At 43.6% G+C, this 22,508-nt stretch overlaps 1 protein-coding gene across 2 annotated transcripts in view; it reads right to left on the bottom strand.

The window, feature by feature from the left end:
* XKR4 (XK related 4) overlaps positions 1–22,508 on the bottom strand; it is a 431,927-nt gene that overhangs the window by 154,895 nt on the left and 254,524 nt on the right. For both annotated transcript variants that reach the window (XR_009253618.1, XM_058699586.1), the window contains exon 2: positions 13,304–13,503. Coding sequence is in view for 1 of the 2 variants with exons in the window: in XM_058699586.1 (XP_058555569.1) it covers positions 13,304–13,503 (200 nt within the window). In the remaining variant the exon portion in view is untranslated. The remainder of the gene's footprint in view (positions 1–13,303; positions 13,504–22,508) is intronic.

The following is a 22,508-nucleotide window of genomic DNA, read 5'->3' as shown; positions in this document are numbered from 1 at the left end:
CCTCTGTTGAAGCCTACCCACTGGAAAGTCCTACAGTTCGACCCCCCGCCAGAGACCTGGAGCCCCAGTAGAATCGTCCAAGGGGTTGAACTGGTAATATCACGGACGGTGAAAAAGTTTTGGAGTTCTGGAGATTTGTTTGTCTTGGAGACTCTCAGACTTTTTCTACAGCTGATGGAAAGCTGTGGAAATTTAGGCTCATAATGAAAGTGCTGACCAAACCTCAGGCAGGCAGCGCTCAGCAGGCCCTGTCCTTCTGCAATCAGCGGCTCATTGTGAGCTGAGGAGTGAGTTTCCACACGGTTTTGTGGTTTTATACGGAGGAGGAACGTTTACATACCAATTGAATCAGTTGCTTGTTTCTCCTCCTGCTTTTGCATCTGGCTCTGACAGCGTGCGGGGCTCTGGATCTCTCACACATAGACAGTCCTCTGCACGAGTGGGACGGTTTTTTTAAAAAAGTCTTTCTTGAATCATTCGACAGGAAATGAGCATAGTTCTTTACCCCGCTGACTCATCAGGACAATCTTAACTTACACGTCTAAGGAACGCTGTAAGACTCGGTCTAATTCCAATCCGCCAAATGAATGCAAAATATGTTTTTGGGCTGGAATGTACGCTTTTGGATGGCAAAAGTTTGTCGGCAAAGAACGGGCTTTGGAATTAAAACTATCTAAATGGTTGTGGGGGCTTCCCCCATCCACCCGCCGAATCAGAATCGCGCCAGAAAATCCTCATCCTCAGATTGTCTGTGGCTTCCTAGAAAATAAAGCGATCTGGGGAAATGCCCTAGTAGGCCACTCGTGAATTCTGTACTAAGTTGACCTCGCTTTGTCCCTGCTCAGTGAGTACTTTGACTCTCCACAGTAGTGAGTTTTTTAGTGTTTAGAAATAATAATTACGGTATGTCGATCTTCAGTCAAAGTAAACACCTGGTCTGAATTCAGGCCAAGGGTCAGACAAATGGAAAATAACCGTGGGCTTCTGTGTTCCTGAAGGTGTGAAGTGTTGAAATGCTCCTGGTATTTGGGGACGTTGGAGGTTGGCAACCAAAGCCATGAGAAAGGCAAAGGAAGAGCCGGTGTTTGGGGACCCTATTTGCTACAGACAGCCCTGTGTTTATGTGTGCCTCTCTGATCCACCAGGGTTTGGCCTCTGCACCTCTTCTCCGGGTCTCTTCTCTCCATAGGCACGTATGTGCAATTGTTATTATCCATTGACCTCCACTCGGACCCCAGTCTGTGACCCTGTGCCTGAACATGCAAAACCGACTCCCATCTCACAGGGAAGGAGACAGGGCAAGAGGAGGAAGACTGAGTGGAAAAACACCAAGATTGGTGCTTGCTTATTGGAGGTAATTAAGTAGAACCTAAAAATAGTCAGGCCCTTATTTCATATTATGTTCAAAATGATTCAAATTCAAAACCATTTGCAGCTGTGCCCGGCGCTGATCTACCATACAGAGTTGATTTCAAGCACTCGAATCAATGATAAGCAAATGAAGCTTCTCTCTTTCCTTCTAAGTATAACTTGGGGAGGTACCATGACTCAGAGGCTATTGAGTGCGAAACAAAGAGATCAATAATATCATTACCCCCACGACACCCACCATTTATCCCGCCAATACGCTTCAAGAGAATGGAGCAGGATGGCCAACACGTCATGTCAGCCTTGTAAGTCTCTCCCCACAAAGTTGTTGATAGCGTTTCAAATTCAACTCTGTATATGTATTGCTTAAGCAGACTGGCAGTTTACTATTTTATTGATTCATCTGTGGAGAATCCCAAGTACCGAACAATGCAAAAACACAGGCTGAAAAGTCAGAAATAGAGGAAAATAGGTTGTATTTCTTTAAAAGCATATATGCAAGGATTTACCCTGCCACTAGAACGCTCTTTCAAGTGTGAGAAATAACTCTTAATCGTGTGCTATAAATGGTATCAACGATCCCATGGCTTTGAGGAGACCATTGTCACCAGCGTTGCTGAACAGACAGGCATAGACAAAATCACCAGCCTCCCCCTTCTGGTTTTGTTCACATTTCTTTCTTTCTCTCTCTTTTTTTTTTCCTAAAAAAGAATGTGAAAAAATGTTAGGCATCGTTTGTGACCCAGCTTGGAGGCCATTCTTTTCATGACACCTTCCATCATTCTTCCTACGTGCCTTGACATCTTTTTTTGAACACAGTCAGCAGGCGTGGCATTTCTGCTTCCCCTGCATCATTGTCCGTAAAGGATCATTCTGGGTCACCCAAGGGTCTGAACGTGGCCGCAAATAGAACACGGAGTGTAATGGAGTTAAAATGGCTTCTTGGTCTTCTTTTTCCAGTACATTGAAGTCTTTGAGACCAGGGGCTGTGCCATTTGTTTTTGTATCAATCACATCTAGCAGAGGGCTCTGCCACATAGCAGGTATTCATTTTTCATTTTATTCAACAAATATCCATCGATTGCTTTGTATGAGCCAAGCGTGGGCCAGGAAGGAATGTGTAATAGCCTTTGAGTGCAGGCATCATTGCTAAGGTTGCCCTTGTTTTTTGGCAGCCTCGACTGAGTTTGTCAGCACCTGGAAGGCAGGGCCTGCCGTCTTTTATTTATTTTTTCAATACCCAGCAGGGTTTTGCACTAAATGCTATTGGGTACATTGAGTATATTTATAAAGCCAGAAGAGATCACAACTGTCCAGCGTAGAGGCTGCTGTGTTGTAATTTTTGTATTGTTTAACCCTTTACAAGTGTTCCTTGGTCAGATTTTTGTCATGTGTTTTGAGGAACTTAATGCCCGCTTTTCCTTACAATTTTGATTCCAGTCAAAAGTTTCGGATGGCGCTGTTCTTAAATTTTTGTTTCATCCACAATGAACTGCTGCTGCTTCATAGAACTTTTATAAACTTTATGAAGGCGGGAGCAATGAAGTAACAAGGAAAGAAATGAGGACACTTCTTGGAATTAAGACCTTCCTATTCCAATGGGCACGGTTAAGCGCTCTTCCCTAGATATCAAGAGATTTGCCCATTTTTCGGTCCCTGTTAACAACTATTGTGCTCACTGACTTCCTGTGCTTATGGATCAGAAACTTGAGACACTGCGGAATTCTTCTGAAGGAGCGTACCTTAAAATTGCCAATGTGACAGTATGTGTCAAAAGCCTTCTAACCCTGCCTGCCCTTAACTCCAGAATTTCCACTTTTAGGCATTTATCTTTGAGAAGTAATTGAGGCTATCTGCAAAGATTTAGTTCTTACTATAATTTGATAACTTATGATTTTAAAAACAGGGAATTCGTGGAAAAGAAGAAGATAACCCATGTTGGTAAATTATGTAGTTGTTAGAAATGGTGTAGGAACGGGGCACCTGAGCGGCTCAGTCAGTTAGGCGACTGATGTTGGCTCAGGTCACAATCTCGGGGTCTGTGGGTTCAAGCCCCGCGTTGGGCTCTGTGCTGACAGCTCGGAGCCTGGAGCCTCCTTTGGATTCTGTGTCTCCCTTTGTCTCTGTCCTTCCCTTGCTCATGCTCTGTTTCCCTCTGTCTCTCAATAACAAATAAACGTTAGAAAATTTTTTTAAAAAAGAAATGGTGTAGGAACAATATACACATAGTTATAGACATATGTTCATGATGTGTTGTCAAAAAAAGAGGTTATAAAACAGTATCCATATTTTAATTCTATTGTAATGTAACATATACTAAAACGTGAAAGAAGTCTATAAGGAAAAGCAATAAAATATAATCATGATTTATTTCTCAGTTGCAAGATTTTTATTACTTCTGTCCGGAAGATAGCTTTTATTTTCTCCTTTGTGTGTATTTGTGTTTTCTATTTTATCTTGAATGGCAGGTATAATAGAGAATCAAAGTTAACATTTTAAAATTTCAAAATATGTAAAAATACAGTATTGGGGGGGGGTGCCTGGGTGGCTCAGTTGGTTGAGTGACTATGGCTCAAGTCACGATCTCATGGCTCGTGGGTTTGAGCCCCACATCAGGCTCTCTGCGGTCAGCACAGAGCCCACTTCGAATTCTCTGCCCCTTCTCTCTGCCCCTTCCCCGCTAGTGCTCTCTTTCTCCCTCACAAATAGATAAAAAAAATTTTTTTAATACAATATATGGGGGAGCTTATATTATGTGTTTCATCTATGTAAAATAACACTATGATTTTCCATGGAAACTTAAATCGCAGTCTGTATTGCCTAGTCCAGTTGAGGAACCAGTAAAAAAATAAGGTAGCTCCTGGGCATGGTAGTTACACACTAAATTCTTTAGTCAAATACTTTTTGAGTGCTTTTCTATTTTTCGCTGTCATCTCTCCGTTCCTTGCTGTCACACAGCTTGCCCTCCACCAGGGGTGACGGAATAACAATAATCCACGTGAACGAAAAACAATTTCCACTGGCTATGGCGAAAATAACACGGAGTGAGGAGAGAGGGAGAGGTTATTGGTGGGGAAGGCAATGTGAGTTTTATTTATTTATTTATTTATTTATTTTTAATATATGAAATTTATTGTCAAAGAAATTGTGGTCAATATACACAATGGAGTACTATGTGGCAATGAGAAAGGATGAAATATGGCCCTTTGTAGCAATGTGGACGGAACTGGAGAGTGTTATGCGATGTGAGTTTTAGCAGCGACGCTTGAATGTGATCCCGCGGGCAGAGGATGAGTCATGTGAGGATAAGAAGGAATGGCAAGGCGAAGGCCCCGCAAATGCCAACGTGGTGTGTCTAAGAAAGAGCAGGCTAGTGTCATCGGGCTTGGGTGAGTAGTGAATACTAGAAGGTGTGGAGGTGCCAAACCAGGGCACCTTGTCACACACACGTTTAAAAAAAAAAAAAAAAAAAAAAAAAAAAGGTTGAGCTTGTTTTAACTGCAACGAAGAATCACCAGAGTTTTAAAGAGCGAAGTAAAATGACAAAGAGATACAAAGATCACGATGGCTGCTATATGGCACATAGACCACGTGGAGGTAGGGAGGAGGCAGGGAGAGCAGCTCCTGGGAGAAGTCTCGCTAGACTGTGGCTTGGAGGGGGGTGTGGTAGAGATAGAGGTGGCGTATGGGATCAGCTTGGGGGCGTATTTTGAAGGCGGATCAGAGAGAATTTGCTGACCGGTTGGATAAAGGGGGGAGGAAACAGAGAAGGATCAAGGACACTTCTTAGCTTGATCATTATCAGGAAATGCAAATACAAATCACACTGAGATCCTACTCAGAGCTAGAATTGAGACCAACCCTGCCAAATTTTGGAGAGGGTTCGGAGGAATCTCAACACAACCGCACTGCGGTAGCAACGACTGTAATTTGGTGCGACCGCTTTGGAAAATACTTCGGCATCATCTACAAAAGCTCGCTGTGCCCGTACTCCAGGAGTCGGCAAATTCGCTCTTGGGTATTAGCCCAAGAGAAATATGCGTACGTGTGTAAAGGCATACAAAAACCATCCACAGCAACATTATTTATAACGCTCTCAAACTGAGAACAAACCATGCGTCCATCAACAACAGTCGAGTGGATAAATAAACTGAGGTTCATTCTTACAATGGATTATTTTAGAGCACGAGAGTGAGTTTCTGTTCATGATCTTTCTGTCTCTCTCTCTCTCTCTCTCTCTCAAAAATAAATAAACATTAAAAAAACATTTTAAAATAAGGGGCGCCTGGGTGGCCCAGTCGGTTGAGCGTCTGACTTCGGCACAGGTCATGATCTCACAGTTGGTGAGTTCGAGCCCCGTGTCGCGCTCTGGGCTCATGGCTCAGAGCCTGGAGCCCACTTCAGATTCTGTGTGTCTCTCTCTCTGCCCCTCCCGGACTCGTGCTCTGTCTCTCGCTCTCAAAAATAAATAAACATTAAAAAAAAAGAAAAAAAGAACAGAGCTTCTGTGATGCTGCCAATGTTCCTCTCTTGGTAGCAGTTTCTTATGATGGTTGTGTCCTTTCCTGTGCATGTGTTATACTTCAAAAATAATGTTTAAAAATTATAAAACAAAACCAGATATACAGCATAGGAAGTGAAGAAGAGGAGAGAGAGGGTAGACATATCTTTCAAGGAGTCTGTGAAGAGCGAGAAGGTACTGTGGTAGATAAGGGCCAAGGTTTTCCTCTAATAAAGATGAGAGTTATTGCAGGATGCTGGCAAAAATCCAGTGAAAGTTAAAGTGATATGCAGGAGAGGGAGAGGGGCCAATTTCATGAAGAAGATGCTTGAGTGGGTGAGCGGGGACGGAATCCAGCACCGACGGGAGGGGGGGATGGACAGGTGCCCGCTCAGTTTATCCTTGTAAATGGAGGGGCCTGGGGTTGACGGGCGGAGAAGCTGGTGGAGCGGTACATTTAGAATGGAAAAGGAAACAGCTCCTGGTTGACTGCTTCTGTTTTCTCACTGAAATAAGAAGTGAGGCTAGCAGTTCAGAGTGACAGATGCGGAGTATTGGGAGTACGAGGACACAGGAGAAGGTAGGAAACGGCGAGTGTGGGGGCAGGACAGGGAATTTCTGGGAGAGATAAGGTAGGATTGCTGGACACTGCCGGGGGGCCACTTGAGGTCTGTGGCCATACACTGAAGGAGGACGTGTCAGTTGCCAGATCTTTTACGTGAGCGATCTCCATGATCTAAAACCCGTGCGTCGGTCTCATACGGTCCCCGTTCGGGCTTTAACAAGTTTGGTTACCCTTTCTCAGATGGAAGCCGGCAAAAACAACACCACAGAATGGGCAATGTATTACTCCTCACCTGAGGGTGGGGGCTGGGCCTGCAGAGATTTCCTGACCAGCTGGTTTCCCATGAAGCTCTGCTGAGAGGTAGCACTGGCAGGAGGTTGGGAGGTAGGAAGAGAGGAGACTTTTTTCTGGATTCCAGCTCAGATCGGCATCCTATCCTTACTGGCTTCTAAAGCCCCTACCTCCTGTCCTCAGCTTCGTTTGCTGTCGCCCCGCACAGCCTCACCAGGTCGGGGGTGGGGGGTGGGGGGGGCTTGCTGCATCCCTGCCCTGCTGCCTTCCAGGCTGGTCAATGTCAATGAAGGCAGCGGCCTTGCCCCGCCCCTTTGTCAGCCACACCCATCAGGTTGTGCCCTCCCCAGAGATCTGAGCGCCTTTTCCTTCATGCCTCTGGCTCTAGGGTTGGGAGCTTCACCCCTTCGTTAGGAATCTCTTACTTTTATGACATCTGCCTTTTTGTCCTCTCAGCTTCTCAGCCTCCATGGAGTAGACAGCCTGATTTGAATCTCTTCTTCCGGGATGTCTAACGTGGTCTGCATTCCTGATTACTGTAACTGACAAATCATCTCAAAAAACAAAAAAGAAAAAAAAAAAAACCCAAACCCAAAAACCCAAAAAACCAAAACCACACCAAAAAACCTGCAGCTAACGTTCAGAGATACACAGAGTGTCTGGGGGGACGTTTGAGGCATGTGCACGCGGCTCTTGGCAAGCACTGTGCAAAGGAGGGCAGACGGCTATGGGCACGCACAGCACACTGCAGGGGGTGGGGGCAGTGGCCAGGGTGCGGCCCTTGGGACCCGCCACACTCAGTGCGGCACCCACCACCTCTGGGGGGCCAGACAACAGGTGACAGGAGCGGCGTCCCGATGCTTTGAGACTCCGTGGTTGGGAAAGCACTCCCCTGCTCTGGGCTGCTCTCTGCTTTTCCTGAAACTGTCAGCATAGCTTGCACGGAAACACCTCTCTTTTGCACATGCAGATTTCATCTAGTTTCTATGCTATCTAATTAGGCTAAGGGGTCACAAGAACGGGGAAGAAGTTCAACAAACAGCTTCAGAAACCCACAATGACTCCTGTGACGTGTTCAGCTCAACTCCAGGAGACAACTGTGCCCATGGACTGAAAGTAACCTGCTTGGCGTGAACATCCAATGCACTAAGGGCACTGGGAAGAACATTCCACAGAGGGGATGGGGTACTGCTTGTTCAGAGGTGGCGAGGAGAGCTTCTGCCTCTCAGACTTATAACGAGTAGCCCTCCTGGTGAGAGGGTGGACCCTGAGACTGAACGTAGGGAGCGAAGGTGGAATTGATCAGAAATTCATGTGTCAGGTAGAGCGATGGGCTAGAGGCCCGAGAAGGCCCTTTTCCGACAGTTTCTGTGATGCCATCAGAACTGTCCTATGATGAACAACGACTCAAGCAGAGGCTCAGTGGGCCCTCAGTGGGGGCGGGTGAGCCAGACACGGTCAAGCGCTCCCCTCATTTAAAGCATCCCGTCGAGAGAATAGAACATTCTAGCACACACCCAGATAAATTAGGTGCTTCGAAATATATTTTGTCACGCTGTTTATAATGTCACAGTATACACTTTTAATAAAACATGAACTTTTTTTAGGACAAGTTTTGTGGGGCTTCACACACCATCATGCACATAAGAGACATTCGATAAATGTGTTAATTAACTAATGAAAATAGCAACTGCAGAGCAGACAGATCTAAAGGGATGTGGGACACAGTCCCACTCACAGGCTGGCACTCTTGCCTGTGCTTCCCCTCCCCCGAAGGCAGAGGTAGAGCCAGGCACATGTGGAGACAGTCATCTGGCAGAGGAGGAGGCCTGAGGTAGCTGGGTTTCTCCTCTGACCTGAACCGTGCAAAGGGAGCCGGGTGTGGCTCTACCTTTACGTGGAGTTGAACGACTGGGCATCCCACGATTTCGGTCTCGAAGGTCCCCATCAGGACGTGGCAAATGAGGTGTGTTTCACACTTCAGGGATGTCTCGGTTGCCTCAGTTTTCTGGGGGCAGTGCTGGATGTTTGAGGACAGCCCCTTAACTTGTGACTTCCCCCGTGATCTCACGGGAGGCAAGAGAGGAAATGGATCAGTAAGCACTTCTCCCAGCCCCCCCTTTCCTCCCTCCCTTTCACGAAGCCTTCGGGATAAACTGTTGGAAAAAGGGGGCAACACGTGGGGTTTTGGATATGAAGAAACCAGGATCGAAGTAGGCGTCGGTGTCCTTCTTGCTCGACAAAGCTGTCCTGGACACATGGCCTGTGGGAGGGCATTTATTTGTCACTCACTCCGCACATCACAGCCAAGTGCACGTAGAGTGTAAAATGGGATCTTCTCATAATGACAAGTAAAGGTGGAAACTGGAAACGAAGAGCCTCAGCCAGCTGGAAAAAGGGGAAACGTTTGGGTTCGCGGATTGGCACCCACTTGCATCTAGTGAAGGCCTGATTTCTCTTGGTTTGCCTAGATGGTTCCTTTCAAGGAATCACTTTTCTGCACGATGCCTTCACTGGTGGCCATGCGCACCTGGCCGCCAGGGCTAGGCGACCGGGACGCACCAGCCTGAGCTGTGGCTTACACACACACACTCCCTGTCAAGAAAACATCGTGTGCCATGACCCTGCACAGCATTCCCCGGGCTGCTCCACGGAGCACACCCTTTGACCCCATGGAGCATGGCATCGAGCTAGCAAAGACCTGGGGACGCTTGTTTGTACTTGAATCAATAGCTTCTCTGCCAATTATGGGAGGCTGGGTCCGCACACAACCCAAACCGAGCGTTCGGAGAATTGCACTCACAACACTAAAAGTGACTTAGAGACCCTCTAAGCCTAGCTTGCCAAAAGGTCAGGTAGGGCAGCTTCTTTCTATAGAAGGTAGACAGTCAACCTTCTACCCCTGCATGTACCACCTAGACACAATCAACGGCCCTGGATGGGTTTGAGACGTTGCTTAAAAAGAGGACAGGCAGGCGTTGGGCCACATCTCACATCTTTAACACCAAGAGCAGTGTCCTCAAATGGGGACTAATCGGTACACCATTGCCCATCTCGGCTTTCCAGGCAGTCTTTCTACTTCTCTCTCTCTTTCTCCATCCCTGTCCTTCCTCCTTTCCCTCCCTCCTTCCTTCCCTCCTTCCCTCCTTCCCACCTTCCTTCCTTCCTTCCTTCCTTCCTTCCTTCCTTCCTTCCTTCCTTCCTTCCTTCCTTCCTCCCTCCTTCTCTCCCTCCCTCTCTCCCTTCCTCTAATCTCTCTAATCTCTCTGTCTCTTCCTCTCCTGGCAGGTGATATGAAATTGGACTGGAAAATCATAACAAGATGCATGCTGGAAACTCCAAGCACAGGATGCTGTTCTAAGTGGCCCCAGGCACTATACGCCATCTAAGCTATGCATGTACAATTGGACCTTCTTGAGTATTTCTTATACTTCAGAGATAGATATCCCGAGGGAAATTCTAGTTTCTATGAAGAGCAGCAGTTCCGTTTAAGGTGACCGTGCGGAGCGAAAAGACCGGATGTTCATGTTCAAACTTCTGCCCTACTCTGATTCCTGGTCTCAGGACAGGAGCCAAAGTGTCTTCCCGGGACAGTGCAAACGGAGAAATAATTATACTCTACTTGCATGGCTCACCACTGAGCCTGTCAGCCTCCAGTATGATGAGGTATCTCTGACTTAATTATTCAATAAGTAAGGAATGCTGAGAAAGGAATTTCGACAGCTCACAGTGTTTCAGGGCTATGCCAACTTACATAAGGAGAATACAACCTTTAAGCATCAGTTTTAACGTGTCGTATTTTTTGCTTGCCTTTCTTATTGGTTTTTAAAAGAGAGACCTTTGGAGAGTAGTAGATGGTTGAAATTGAGATTTCTATCCTAAAAAAATAATAATTCTAGACAGTCGCGTACAAGAAGGACTTGCAGACGTAGGACCACTCTCTACCCACTAAATAAGAATTTTTTAAAGATTTTAATTCCGAGCTCTTTGCAAATACTTCAGAGGGCTCGTGCCACTGATTATTTGCATTCACTACAGAATATTGTTTTTACCTATAAAATCCCAAGAATCTTCCACCATAAATACATATGAAAATATATGCCAGACTAGCTTCTATCACATTTGTGTTTCTTTTCCTAGAGGGGAAAAAGCTCTGTTCCTGTAATGTATTCACATCATTTAATTTACAAGCTGGTTCATTTCAAGCGGGATCACCTATCAGCAGAGGGGTGAATTTGGGAGCTCTCTCTGAAGACAGATTTCTCTTTAAAATGCAAAATGATTTAGATAGTGGGGCCTGCGCTCAACTTCATTTGCTGGAGGTTTTGCGCTTGTTGTTGGGTGTCAGGTATTTCCACTGTTTGGTCTTTTAACATGACTTTCTGCCCACCTCCCTTGTTTAAAAAAATGCAACACTAGGATCCCCCTCGAAGGCTAATGCCTTATCTCGTGCTCCATGACTTGTGTTGATCCTGGTGATCTTTGAATCAGCCAAGTCTTTTGACCACCTTGGGAGCGCTACAGAACATATTTCCCCTAGAGCTTTCCAAGTTTCACAGCATGGCTCGCCTTGGCCAAGGACGAGGTCTGGCTCTCAAAGCAAGCCTCATGCAAATGTGAGCTTAGCAGATGAGCTGGGGACACCAGGTGTCAGTGAAGAGCCACAACTCTGAGAAACAGAAATTTTGATTCCTATGTTGAGAATGAATAACGGGAGAAAAACTAAGGATTGCTTTTTCTCTACTTTTTTTTTTTTTCCCTGTAAAACTCTCGAGCTGAAGTGATCTCATTTTCTTAGGCCCTCTCTCACCTCTTTCTTGCCCTCGTTCATCATCTTTAGGATCAAAGCTCCTCTATGATTTTCCAAATCTTTTAGAAAATTATAGGGACATCCAGTAATCTAGGGCCAGTGCGAGGCAGCTTGCAACCCTCCACCTTCATGCCTGGGTTTCTCTCTTGTGTAACGACACTAAGAGATTGTCGAGTTGTTCTGGAGATAAGTACCAGATTCCTGGATAGAGATTTAGTTTGATGTTGCCCTTTATACTGATGTCCTCATTTACACACCATTTCCTAATGCATATAAACCTGGCCCTGTGAGGTTCCTGGACATTCACTGATACGGAGACGGAATAGAGCTCCGAGGAGTTTGGAGATCATCTAGTTTCATTTGGGACCTTTACATTTGAGAAGCAGGGGCCCCGAGACATTAAGTGACTTGCACGCGGTCTCCCAAAAAAGTGAGTTAACCAAAGCCAGATCGTCTTTCTGTAGCTTGTGGCCTTTCACCACTAAAGAAAGTCGTCCGTCTGCAGCTAACTTACGCGTCTTGCTTTCTCATCTGTTTTCATACTAACACACCACGTTCTCTTTCCTCCAATGTGCTTTCTAGCATTTGAGAATCACACCCTATGGATCTCTTTGACCTTTTTCTCAAGCTTCTTGGACCGAAGCTCTTCTAATGCGGAGCCAGAGTGGGCCAGACATTCACAAAGAAATGGGCCCCCATCTACCATTACCCTGTCCATTTTTCTTTTCCTCTAATATGCCCCCCCCCACCCCTTGCCAATTAAAGCGCTCAGTCCAAACCAACGTGCCCATTGCTATAAGAAGTGATCAGGACATTACAGAGATTCCCCACACCAGCCAGATCAAATCTGAAGTTAGAGCGTGGCCCAGAACAGGACGGCAACATGTATAGATGTGGAGGAAGTCACAGCAAAGGCGCTAATGAGATTGAAACAAAACAAGCACATTATAACATGTTCACTGTTCCACAGCATCTGTTTAGTTACAGAATTGACAAATTACCAGGACACCCCTCGTTTAGAAAGGGGCTACCTAGCCAACCTCCATCCAGCCATTTAGTCGCTTATGTGCTCACTGGTCTGTCTGAATCTTCTTGCTGCTAGAAAAGATTTGAGTACCAGATCCTAAGGAAACGTCAGGGCAGATCTGTTATAAGTGTTAGTCTTACTGATGAGATTATCAAACAAGACAGCAAGACAAAAATATTAGTCTGATATTCGTTTCATAAAACTCAGTGTACAAACAATCTATTGTTAAATATTGACAACAGGTTTTTCCCAATGATTTGAAAACAATATTACGGCCACCTTTACCATTTCCTTTTAATCTCTCTGCCTCTCTGTTTCTTAATGTCAAAAGGAAATTATGGAGATTACCCTAATATTCAAATATGTTATAAATATTATCAGAAAGAGAGAGAGAGAGCTAGGCCGTCTTCCCCCCAAATTTTTGGAAATCATTCTACCATACAAGACAGAAAAACTCCGCTGACTATTTTCATACTGACCACATGTCAAATCATACAAGCTCTTTCCCTACTCAGAGGGCAGCTGGAAGGCAAACCAGAACTGTTTTTCTGTAAATTAGCCGTAACAAGTAATTGTGAAGCAGAAAATGTGCATCATTCACAAATTCTCGCGTCAAGTAGCAGACTTCTAACAGGGAGGACCGTGGCCTCTGTCAACACAGCATATTAGAACAGTTCCTCGGATTGTGACACAAGTAGCCAATCTTTCCCCAAATTCAGAAACCAAATTGCAAGCCCTTACCTTGGAGGGCCTGTAAGCTATGAGTCTGTACGATAATGCAGAGCTGCAGGACCAGCTGTGGAGCACTTTCCAGAAAGGTGGCTAGCAAATGCAGCATACTCACATCTGCATACTCATACACCATTTTCCAGTAAAACCTCCATCTGTCATTCTCCCCACTCTGCCGGCTTCGAATACCTAAGTATATGGTGTGGAAATATCTAGAAAGAAAACATGGAGAATAAGAAAGACATGAGTGGCAATTTATAATTCAAACACCCGGGCTGTTTTTCTTTTCTGCAAATCACAATGTGCAAGGACACGTGAAACAATGACTTTGGTGGCTTGTTAATTTCACGTCCGAAGTTGACCATTGAACAAGTACCCTTATTCTTCAAAGTTCACTTTGAGAAGTCACTGCAATCTTTGTGCTCGTGCAAGGTATTCCACTGACTTGCAAAATGAAGAGGGGGGTGAAATGTGTTGGAAACGCGGGTGTAGAAAGGGTTTGCTACTTTGACAATCTACACACATTCTTTCTGGTCAGTTTCCCTATGGGCTCAATGGTATTCAGGAGATGGATTTTTCCTAGGGCTCCACGCAAGCCTGAAGTATTAAAGTGTATGTGCTTGTAAACCCTCCTGATGTCTTTTTAAAAAACGTTTTATTGGGGCGCCTGGGTGGCTCGGTCGGTTAAGCGTCCGACTTCGCGAAAGTCAGGTCACCATCTCACGGTTCGTGAGTTCGAGCCCCACGTCCGGCTCTGGGCTAACAGCTCAGAGCCTGGAGCCTGCTTCGGATTCTGTTCGGATCCGGTGTCTCCCTCTCTCTCTGCCCCTCCTCTGCTCGTGCTCTGTCTCTCTCTGTCTTTCAAAAATAAATAAATGTCTTAAAAAATTTAAAGAAAGTTTTATTATTGAAAATTTCAAACATGTACAAAAGGAGAAAAAAAAATCGTGTATTGAGCCACCCGGATCAAGCGATTGTCGATACGTGTATGCACAACACACACGTCATTTGTCATTAATACCTCCACTGACTCCCTGCCACCAGATTATCTGGAGGCAAATCCCAGGCATCATGTTATTTCATCTGTAAACATTTTATTAAAGGTAATTTACATGCATAAATGCAATACCGCTATTACATTACAAATAAGGATAATTTAGTATTGTCAAATACTTGGTTTTCACGTTTTGCTGATTATCATAATTTCTTTACAGTTTGTTTGAAATACAATCCGAATAAGACCCCTGTGTGATGATTATTTGACATGTATCATAAGTCTCTTTTGTGCCACGGATTCCTCTTCCATTGTTTTTTCATTTCCTGCATATTTTTCACTGCCTTGATCTTGATGATTGCATTCATGAGGTGTGGTTAACATAGCTGTCCTTTTTGTTTTCTTCAGTGAGGTAGTTAGTGTTGATCAGATTCAAGTTTGATCGTTTTTAGCAGGTGGGGTTGAGTACTTTCTTGAGGAGACCCTGCTGTTCTCCTTTATGACACCATCATCCACTGTTGATCGTTTCCAAGATCTCTTCATTCATTAGGGTTGCGAAACAGTGATATCTGAGTCTATCACCCTTAAAATTTTTTTAAGTTTTTATTGAAATTCCAGTTAATGAACATACAGTGTAATCTTAGTTTCAGGTTTACAATATAGTAATTCAACACTTCCATACATAGCTGGGGCTCATCACAGCCAGTGCCCTTCTTACTCCCCATCACCTAATTAACTCATCCTTTCTAGTAACCATTAGTCTGCTCTCTATAGTTAAGAGTCTGTTTCTTGGTTTGCCTCTTTCTCTCTTTTGTTTCCCCTTTGCTCATTTTTTGGGGTTGTTTCTTAAGTTTCACATACGAGTGAAATCATATAGTTTGTCTTTCTCTGACTGACTTATTTCACTTAGCATAATATTCTCTGGTTCCAGCCACATGGTTGCACATGGGAAGATCTCATGCTTTTTAATGGCTGAGTAATAGTCCATTGTATAAACATACCACCGTTTCCTTATTCATTCATCAGTCAATGGACACTTGGGCTGTTTCCATAACTTGGCCATTGTAGATAATGCTGCTATGAACATTGGGGTGTAAGTATCCCTTTGAATCAGTAGTTTCGTATTCTTTGGGTAAGTACCTAGTAATGCAATTGCTGCATCACAAGGTAGTTCTGTTTTTAGCTTTTTGAGGAACCTCCATATTATTTTCCAGAGTAGCTGTACCAGTTTGCAGTCCCACCGACAGTGCAAGAGAAGTCCTCTTTCTCCGCATCCTTGCCAACACCTGTTGTTTCTTGTGTTGTTGACTTTAGCTATTCTGACAGGTGTGAGGTGATATCTCATTGTGGTTTTGATTTGTATTTCGCTGATGATGAGTGGTGTTGAGCATCTTTTCATGTGTCTATTGGTCATCTCTATGTCTTCTTTGGAAAAGTGGCTATTTGTGTCTTCTGCCCATTTTTTTAATTGGACTATGTGTTTTTTGGGTATTGACTTTTATAAGTTCTTTATATATTTTGGATACTAACCCTTTATCAGATACGTCATTTGCAAATATCTTCTCCCATTCTGTAGATTGCCTTTAGTTTTGCTGATGGTTTTCCTCGCCGTACAGAAGCTTTTTATTTTGATGAAGTCACAATAGTTTATTTTTGCTTTTGTTTCCTTTGCCTCAAGAGACATAGTTAGAAAGAAGTTGATATGGCCAATGGCAAAGACATTAATTACTGCCTGTGTTCTCCTGTAGGATTTTTATTGTTTCATGCCTCACATTTAGGTCTTTAATCCATTTTGAATCTGTCTTTGTGTATGGTGTAAGAAAGTGGTCCAGTTTCATTGTTTTGGATGTTTCTGTCCAATTGTCCCAACACCAGTTGTTGAAGAGACTGTCTTTTATCCCATTGCACATTCTTTCCTGATTTGTGGAAGATTAATTGACCATATAGCTGTGGGTTTATTTCTGGGTTTTCTATTTTGTTCCATAGATCTATGTGTCTATTTTTGTGCCAGTACCATACTGTCTTGACTACACCTTTGTAATATAACTTGAAGTCCAGAATCATGATGCCTTCAGTTTTGCTTTTCATTTTCAAGTTTGCCTTGGCTATTCATATCACTGTAATTTTGTTGTTGTTTGTTGTTGTTGTTGTTGGCTAGAATACTTCTCCAGTTGTTAGATCAGTGTCTTTGCAGTATGTTTGGTTGACTGAAGCTTATTCTCTAGTAGATCACTTAAGAAGGGTGCATAGGGACAATAGTGTTTGAGTTCTTGCATATTTACAACAGCATGTGCCTATGAATCTGGCCTTGTGTGGGAATAAGTTTCCTAAAATCTCACAATTTGAAATGAAAATGGGTGCCCATTTTTAGAGTCGGTGAAAGAGCCTACCCAATGCAAAGATTCTCTGGTACCAAGAGGGGAGGATGGGAGGGATACAGCAGTGAAGTACAAAAGCAGAACAGCTGGGACAACCTTTTCACTGGAGGGTCAGTTTTCTTGGCTGTAAAACCTATGCCTATTCCATACAAGACCCAAGATCTGCAATTTATTTATTTAAGTCCATCAAATCTGTTAATTTCCTGTTTACTAGCATAAACTGTTGTAATGGAAGTCTGATAAAAATCTTATACTCTTTCTCTTATAAACTACCTGAGCTTGTTGTTTGGATATCCGAAGAATTTTTTGTTTCCCTTTGAAAACCTATAGTTTTATTAAAATGTATCTTGATACTGAATATTCTGCACAAGTTTCTCTGGAATGTGGTACATATACTCTTCATTATGTAGTTTCAAGTCTTGATTTATAGTATTGAGATTTATTTATTTATTCTCCATTACTTTGGTTTCCTTCTTTGAGGACTCCTATTTAGTTATATTGTATCTTCCTTATCTTCTGCATCAACCAACTTCCCTGAACTCTTTTAATCTCAAATTACTTAATGATTTCATTTTTTCCTCATTTTGACCTTCGATTTATCTGCTAACTATGGTGTTTGGATAGTGTCTTACTCCTTGTAGTTGAGTTTTCATTTTTCAGCTGCTTTCAAAAAAATGAGAATTCTATATTGGGTTATATCATCTTTCTTGTCAAATCTTAACTTCTTTCTATTTATTTCTGATGCTTTTCTAATTCGGATTTACATCTTTCATAGTTTTTATAATTCTGTTAATTTATTTCAACTCATTTTGAAATATTTGCTTAGGGTTTTTATCTGTTTTCCACATGTGTTTTTTTCCTGGTATGCTTTCATTATCTGCAGGAACATCATCATATTTCCTATTTTCATTTCCTTATAATAGTTTTGATCTTTTTCTCATTGCTAAGTTTAATGAGTTACCTTAGTTTTTATGTAGTTTTAGGAGGGGTCAATGGGCCAGGATAGTTTGGCTGGTTTCATAGCTCCAGAGCTCATTCCTCTGCTGTTCTCACGAAGGAAGAACTTGTCAACTTTCTGACATCAGCTGCCTTTGTTTCTGTGACCCTTCCTTTCCATCTGGGCCTTCTCGTTCATTTCTGGTGGCTGTCCTTGTCCTGCTCAGTTGGAATCTATTCCCAGCAGATTCTCCTTAGTGTGGAGCCTTGTCTTGGAAGGGTCTGCAGTCTGTGGGTAATGAGACTGCTCCAGTAGCATCACATTTAATTGCGTTATGGTCCCCTTGGACTCATCCTTGCACTGGATCACTGAGAACACACTTCTAGGCCTTTCTTCCTCTCCTGTAAGACTGGATATTCCAGTGAGTGGCTGTTGGGGATTTGGAGGTTCTCCTGTTCCTAAGGTCTTCCCTCTGCCTCTTCCTACATAGTTGCCGATACCACATGGCTCTTACGAACTGTCCCGAATTTGTCCCTTGGTAATGACGGGGGTATCTCAGCCCTGAGCTTTATTGCGGGTATTGCAATAAAACTTCAGTTTTGCTCTGCTTATTTTAATGGGATCGTTTTGGTAGATTCAAAAACTATGCTGCCACTGCCACTGCATTTACAGAGCAAGAGCATTTTAAGACACAAAAGCAGATTTAATCATTCCCTGGGGCCTCGGATTGCTCTCTATCAAGTATAAGATGAAGTTTGTAGAGCACTGCTCACAGGGACTTTCATGAGCAGATCCCTGTGTTCTTACCTCTCCACAGCTGCTGCTTGTGATCAGCCTGGTGCAACGCGCTGGCACCCCCTTTCTCAGATTTCCATGTGCTTTTCACAAGCTCATTCTTTTCTTGGAGTGCCTTTCTTGCTTCACGGACTGGCAAACTCATTTTTGAACTGACCAGATCTGTCCAGCGACCACCAATAATCACTCACTCTCCCGTGCTCTCCCTGCGTGTATTACTTCCTTAGGGCTTTAACAAAGCCCCACAAACTGGTAGCTTAAACCACAGAAATGTATTGTCTCCCAGTTCTGGAGGCTAGAAAGCCAAGATCAAGCTGTTGGTAGGGTTGGTTCCTTCTGAGACTGTGAAGAAGACTCTGTTGCCTGCCTCTCCCTTAGTTTCTGGTGGTTTCCTGGAACTCTGTGGTGTTCCTTGGATTGTGGATGCATCACCCCACTCTCTGCTTTCATCACATGGTGATGGTCTCCTCACATGGTCTCCTCCATGTCTCAGTCGAAATTTCTCCTTTTATAAGCGCGCAGTCGTATTGGATTAGGACCCACCCTAATGACCTCACCTTAACTTGATCATCTGCAAAACCTCGTAGTGTTTTCAAATAAGATCACATGCTCACATAGAGGATGTTAGGACTTCAACATCTTCTAGGGGGACACAATTCAACCAATAGCACTCTTCTCTTGATTTTGATCCTGTTTACCCTATGACCTCTCCTCCTCTGTTCCAAATCTGCATCTCCCACTCCAGCCCTCCCCTGAAATCCAACCTGTATGTCCATCTGCTTTCCAGGTTTCCAATAGGCATATAAAAACAAATATATTCAAAATGCTTGATTAGCTTTTCTTCTAAATTTGTGCCATCTCATACATAATAATCTATACTGCCATATATTCAGTCATCCAAGCTACAAGCCTAGGGGTCATATGAGGCTACTACCCCTCCCTTACCCGTTATATATGATAATAGACTATGTTCTGGAATGCTATCTCCTTAATGTATGTTCTCCTCTGTTTCCTAGAGTCTGAGTCTCTGGGTTTCTGTTTTGGTTCTGTAACCTACCACAGTATGACCTTAGATTTGACATCTTTCTGCCTCAGCCTTTCCATCTCTAAAGGCGGAAGAGAACAGCACCAATTGCATAGGCTGATCTGAGAAGGAAATGAAGTAACCACGAAGGTCTTAGCACAGAGCCTGGTAAATAGTAGGCATTCAGTAAAAGTTAGTTCTTACTTTTAATCAACTTTGGATTCTCTAGTGGACCCATCACCGTGCTTCTAGGTGTAGAAACTGAATCAAATTCTGCCATCTTTTTAAGAATCTTTTTTCGTGTTTATTTATTTATTTTGAGGGAGAGTGCGCGTGTGAGTCGGGGAGGGGCAGAGAGAGACGAAGAGAGAATCCAAAGCAGGCTGCGTGCTGTCAGCACAGAGCCCGACATGGGGCTCAATCACACGAATGTTGAGATCATGACCTGAGGCGAAATCAAGAGTCGGAAGCTTGACCAACTGAGCCACACAGGCACCCCCAAATTTTTGCCATCTTAAAAACCTCAGTGACTCCCCATTGCCTAGAAAATATACAGTGAACTCAAGCAGTTACAGACAGTTAAGGCTTTTAGTTTATCCCTTCTAGCCTAGCTTTTGGCTTTTGTACCCTTCACCCCCCCCCCCTTCCTATATCCTGTGTCCTGCCATATTCAATCACTTCTGCTCCTTGGCTATAAATTCACGCCTCAATACCTTTGTTCCTATGTTTCTCTTGCCTGGAAAGTCTCTCCACACCCTTTAACACCCTGGACTTTCTATTGTTTTATGAGTCGAATATCATCATTCCCTCACCCTCTGTGACCACCCAGGAAGCCGTTCCACTGTTTGTACCCCAACTATATTTAGGCGGACTTTTGACCAGAGTAATTACCATTATTTTGTATTTGTTCATGTGTGAGTTCATCTCACATCCCAAATATAAACCCCTGGAGAGAAAAGAATGTCACTGTTTTTGTGCCCCTACGTCTAGCTCAGTTTCTCATGATTAATAGGCACTCAATTTACTTCACGGCATTTTATTCCTTCAATGAATATGTATTAAATACATGCAATGTTTGCAATTTTGTATTTTTCTGTAAGGGGGGGGGGGGTGGCAGCCACTGTCCAGTTTTGAGCAAAAGAGTGAGAAATCTGACTTACATTTTAACAAAATTGCTTATTGTGTGAAAAGGAGAGGGCAGGGGGGCAAGGGGGTAGAGAGGGACATCAGCTGGAAGACTATTGCGATCATCTGGGCGTGAGAAGACTCGGATTTTCACTAGACTGCCAATGGCATTGATGGTAAAAAGGCGTCAGAACTGGATAACGGTGAAGAGGGCACCGACACCCTCTGCATGTTGAGTGAACAAATGAATGATTTCAATGCTCAACCTTCTTGCGATTATCACAGAAGGTTAAAATCCAGGACCCCCATGGCATTGACAAATGCAGTAAAGCTCCCACAAATGCCTCCAGGAGTTCTTCCACTGCCAGTTTTCACCTGTGGAGGAGATTATGCATCCTCTAAGCTCTCCAGCCACAGGCTAAAAAGCCACAAACGGATCTCCCTGGTCCGTGGCCCATGGGGACTGAACTCTTCTGGCGCAATGAAACATTTGTTTTGTTTTGCTTTGTTTTGTTTGGTAGCACCGGGAGCTCTCAGTTAACCTGATGGCGGTGGTAGGTTTGTTCCTAAGGAACACAACGAACAGGTAATCTGGCCTTCGGGAGTTTCATATAATAGGACACAAAAATCTAATCTTCCAATAATGCACATACAGAGTTGAAATACCTACAAACCCAGAATAGTAAAAACAAAACAAAATAATTTTAAGGCCAAATGAGCTGTATATGTAAAGGCAGAAAGATGGGGGTGGGGAAAGCCCTATGTCGCGATAATAAATGCGTTTGCATATGTAGTTCCCTTCACCTGGAAGTATTTTGCACATTCATGTTACGTTACGTTTTCTTGGAATGGCCTTCCCTCTTTTCTCCACTAAGGAAACTTAAAGTTTGTGGTTTAAAACTCTGGTAATACATCTCCCCTCAGAATACCTTCCTCGGTGACCTGCAACCAAGAATCCTTCCCTGCACCTGACTTCGTGCCTACCTTTAATACTGCGGGTATCTCACTGTATTAAGATTATTTGCTTCTATGTTGGATTCCATTCAGCACTATTTTTGTTCATGCAAGCGTTCACAAATGTGTGCTCAATTGAATTGGGGGGGAGAAAACCTCAAATTGTATTTCTTTATAATTAGTTACTTCGATGAGATTGGTAAATAGCCTATGTCACATCAATTTTTGCTTCTGGTTGGAAGGACACAACAGTTTATGATATTTAACTAATAGTCCCCCTGTTATGAATATTATGTAGTATCGGGATAGTGTTCTCCTTTCTCTAAATCAGCTGTGATAGCCATCAGGAGTGTCATGTCCATAACTTGGTCATGAGGAAATGTCAGCTTGGGTTTTTCTCAAGTCTGTGCTCTGAAAAATGGCGAGAATAAAAAGGTTTTGCAACCACAATCGGATTTCTTCCATCTTGCCAATGTGTTAATTGTATAACATACTTTGGTCATATGATTTTTTGTGACTTATTTTTCATCTGCTACCAGAAGGAGAGGTTGAAATAGAAGAGAAACATGGACTATGAGTCACACATCTTCCCATTTATTCCTCACAACACGGTAAGAAAAATTTGCCCCAGGTGAGTGGGGGATGAAAACATAAATTTGTGTTTCAATGTCATATTCTTTCCCCTCTGCCATTGCTACCTCCGATATGGGCTCTGTTGACTCCTGCCTTCCAGCTGTAAAATAAGCCCCCAAGAGAAGTCTTCAGCTTTTCAACTTTTGCTCAACATTTGACCACCATCATGGAATTCCACATTGTACACCCGCAGCACATACGGCAGGAGCTTTGACTTCAGGGAGATCTGCTTCTGTGATAATTTACTTCTCAGGACAGGAAATTCCATCCATGTTGACAAAAAGCCCCAGATAGCCCTCTACTAACTGCTAATGTCACCTGTTCTAGAGACAAACCATCAGTGCAGAAAGCAAAGGAAGTCTGGTGACATTTATCAT

The sequence above is a fragment of the Neofelis nebulosa genome, chromosome 14 (assembly GCF_028018385.1).
Source record: "Neofelis nebulosa isolate mNeoNeb1 chromosome 14, mNeoNeb1.pri, whole genome shotgun sequence".
Classification (NCBI taxonomy): domain Eukaryota; kingdom Metazoa; phylum Chordata; class Mammalia; order Carnivora; family Felidae; genus Neofelis; species Neofelis nebulosa.
The sequence above is the reverse complement of the archived record's forward strand: the minus strand, read 5'-3'. Positions and strand labels throughout refer to the sequence as shown.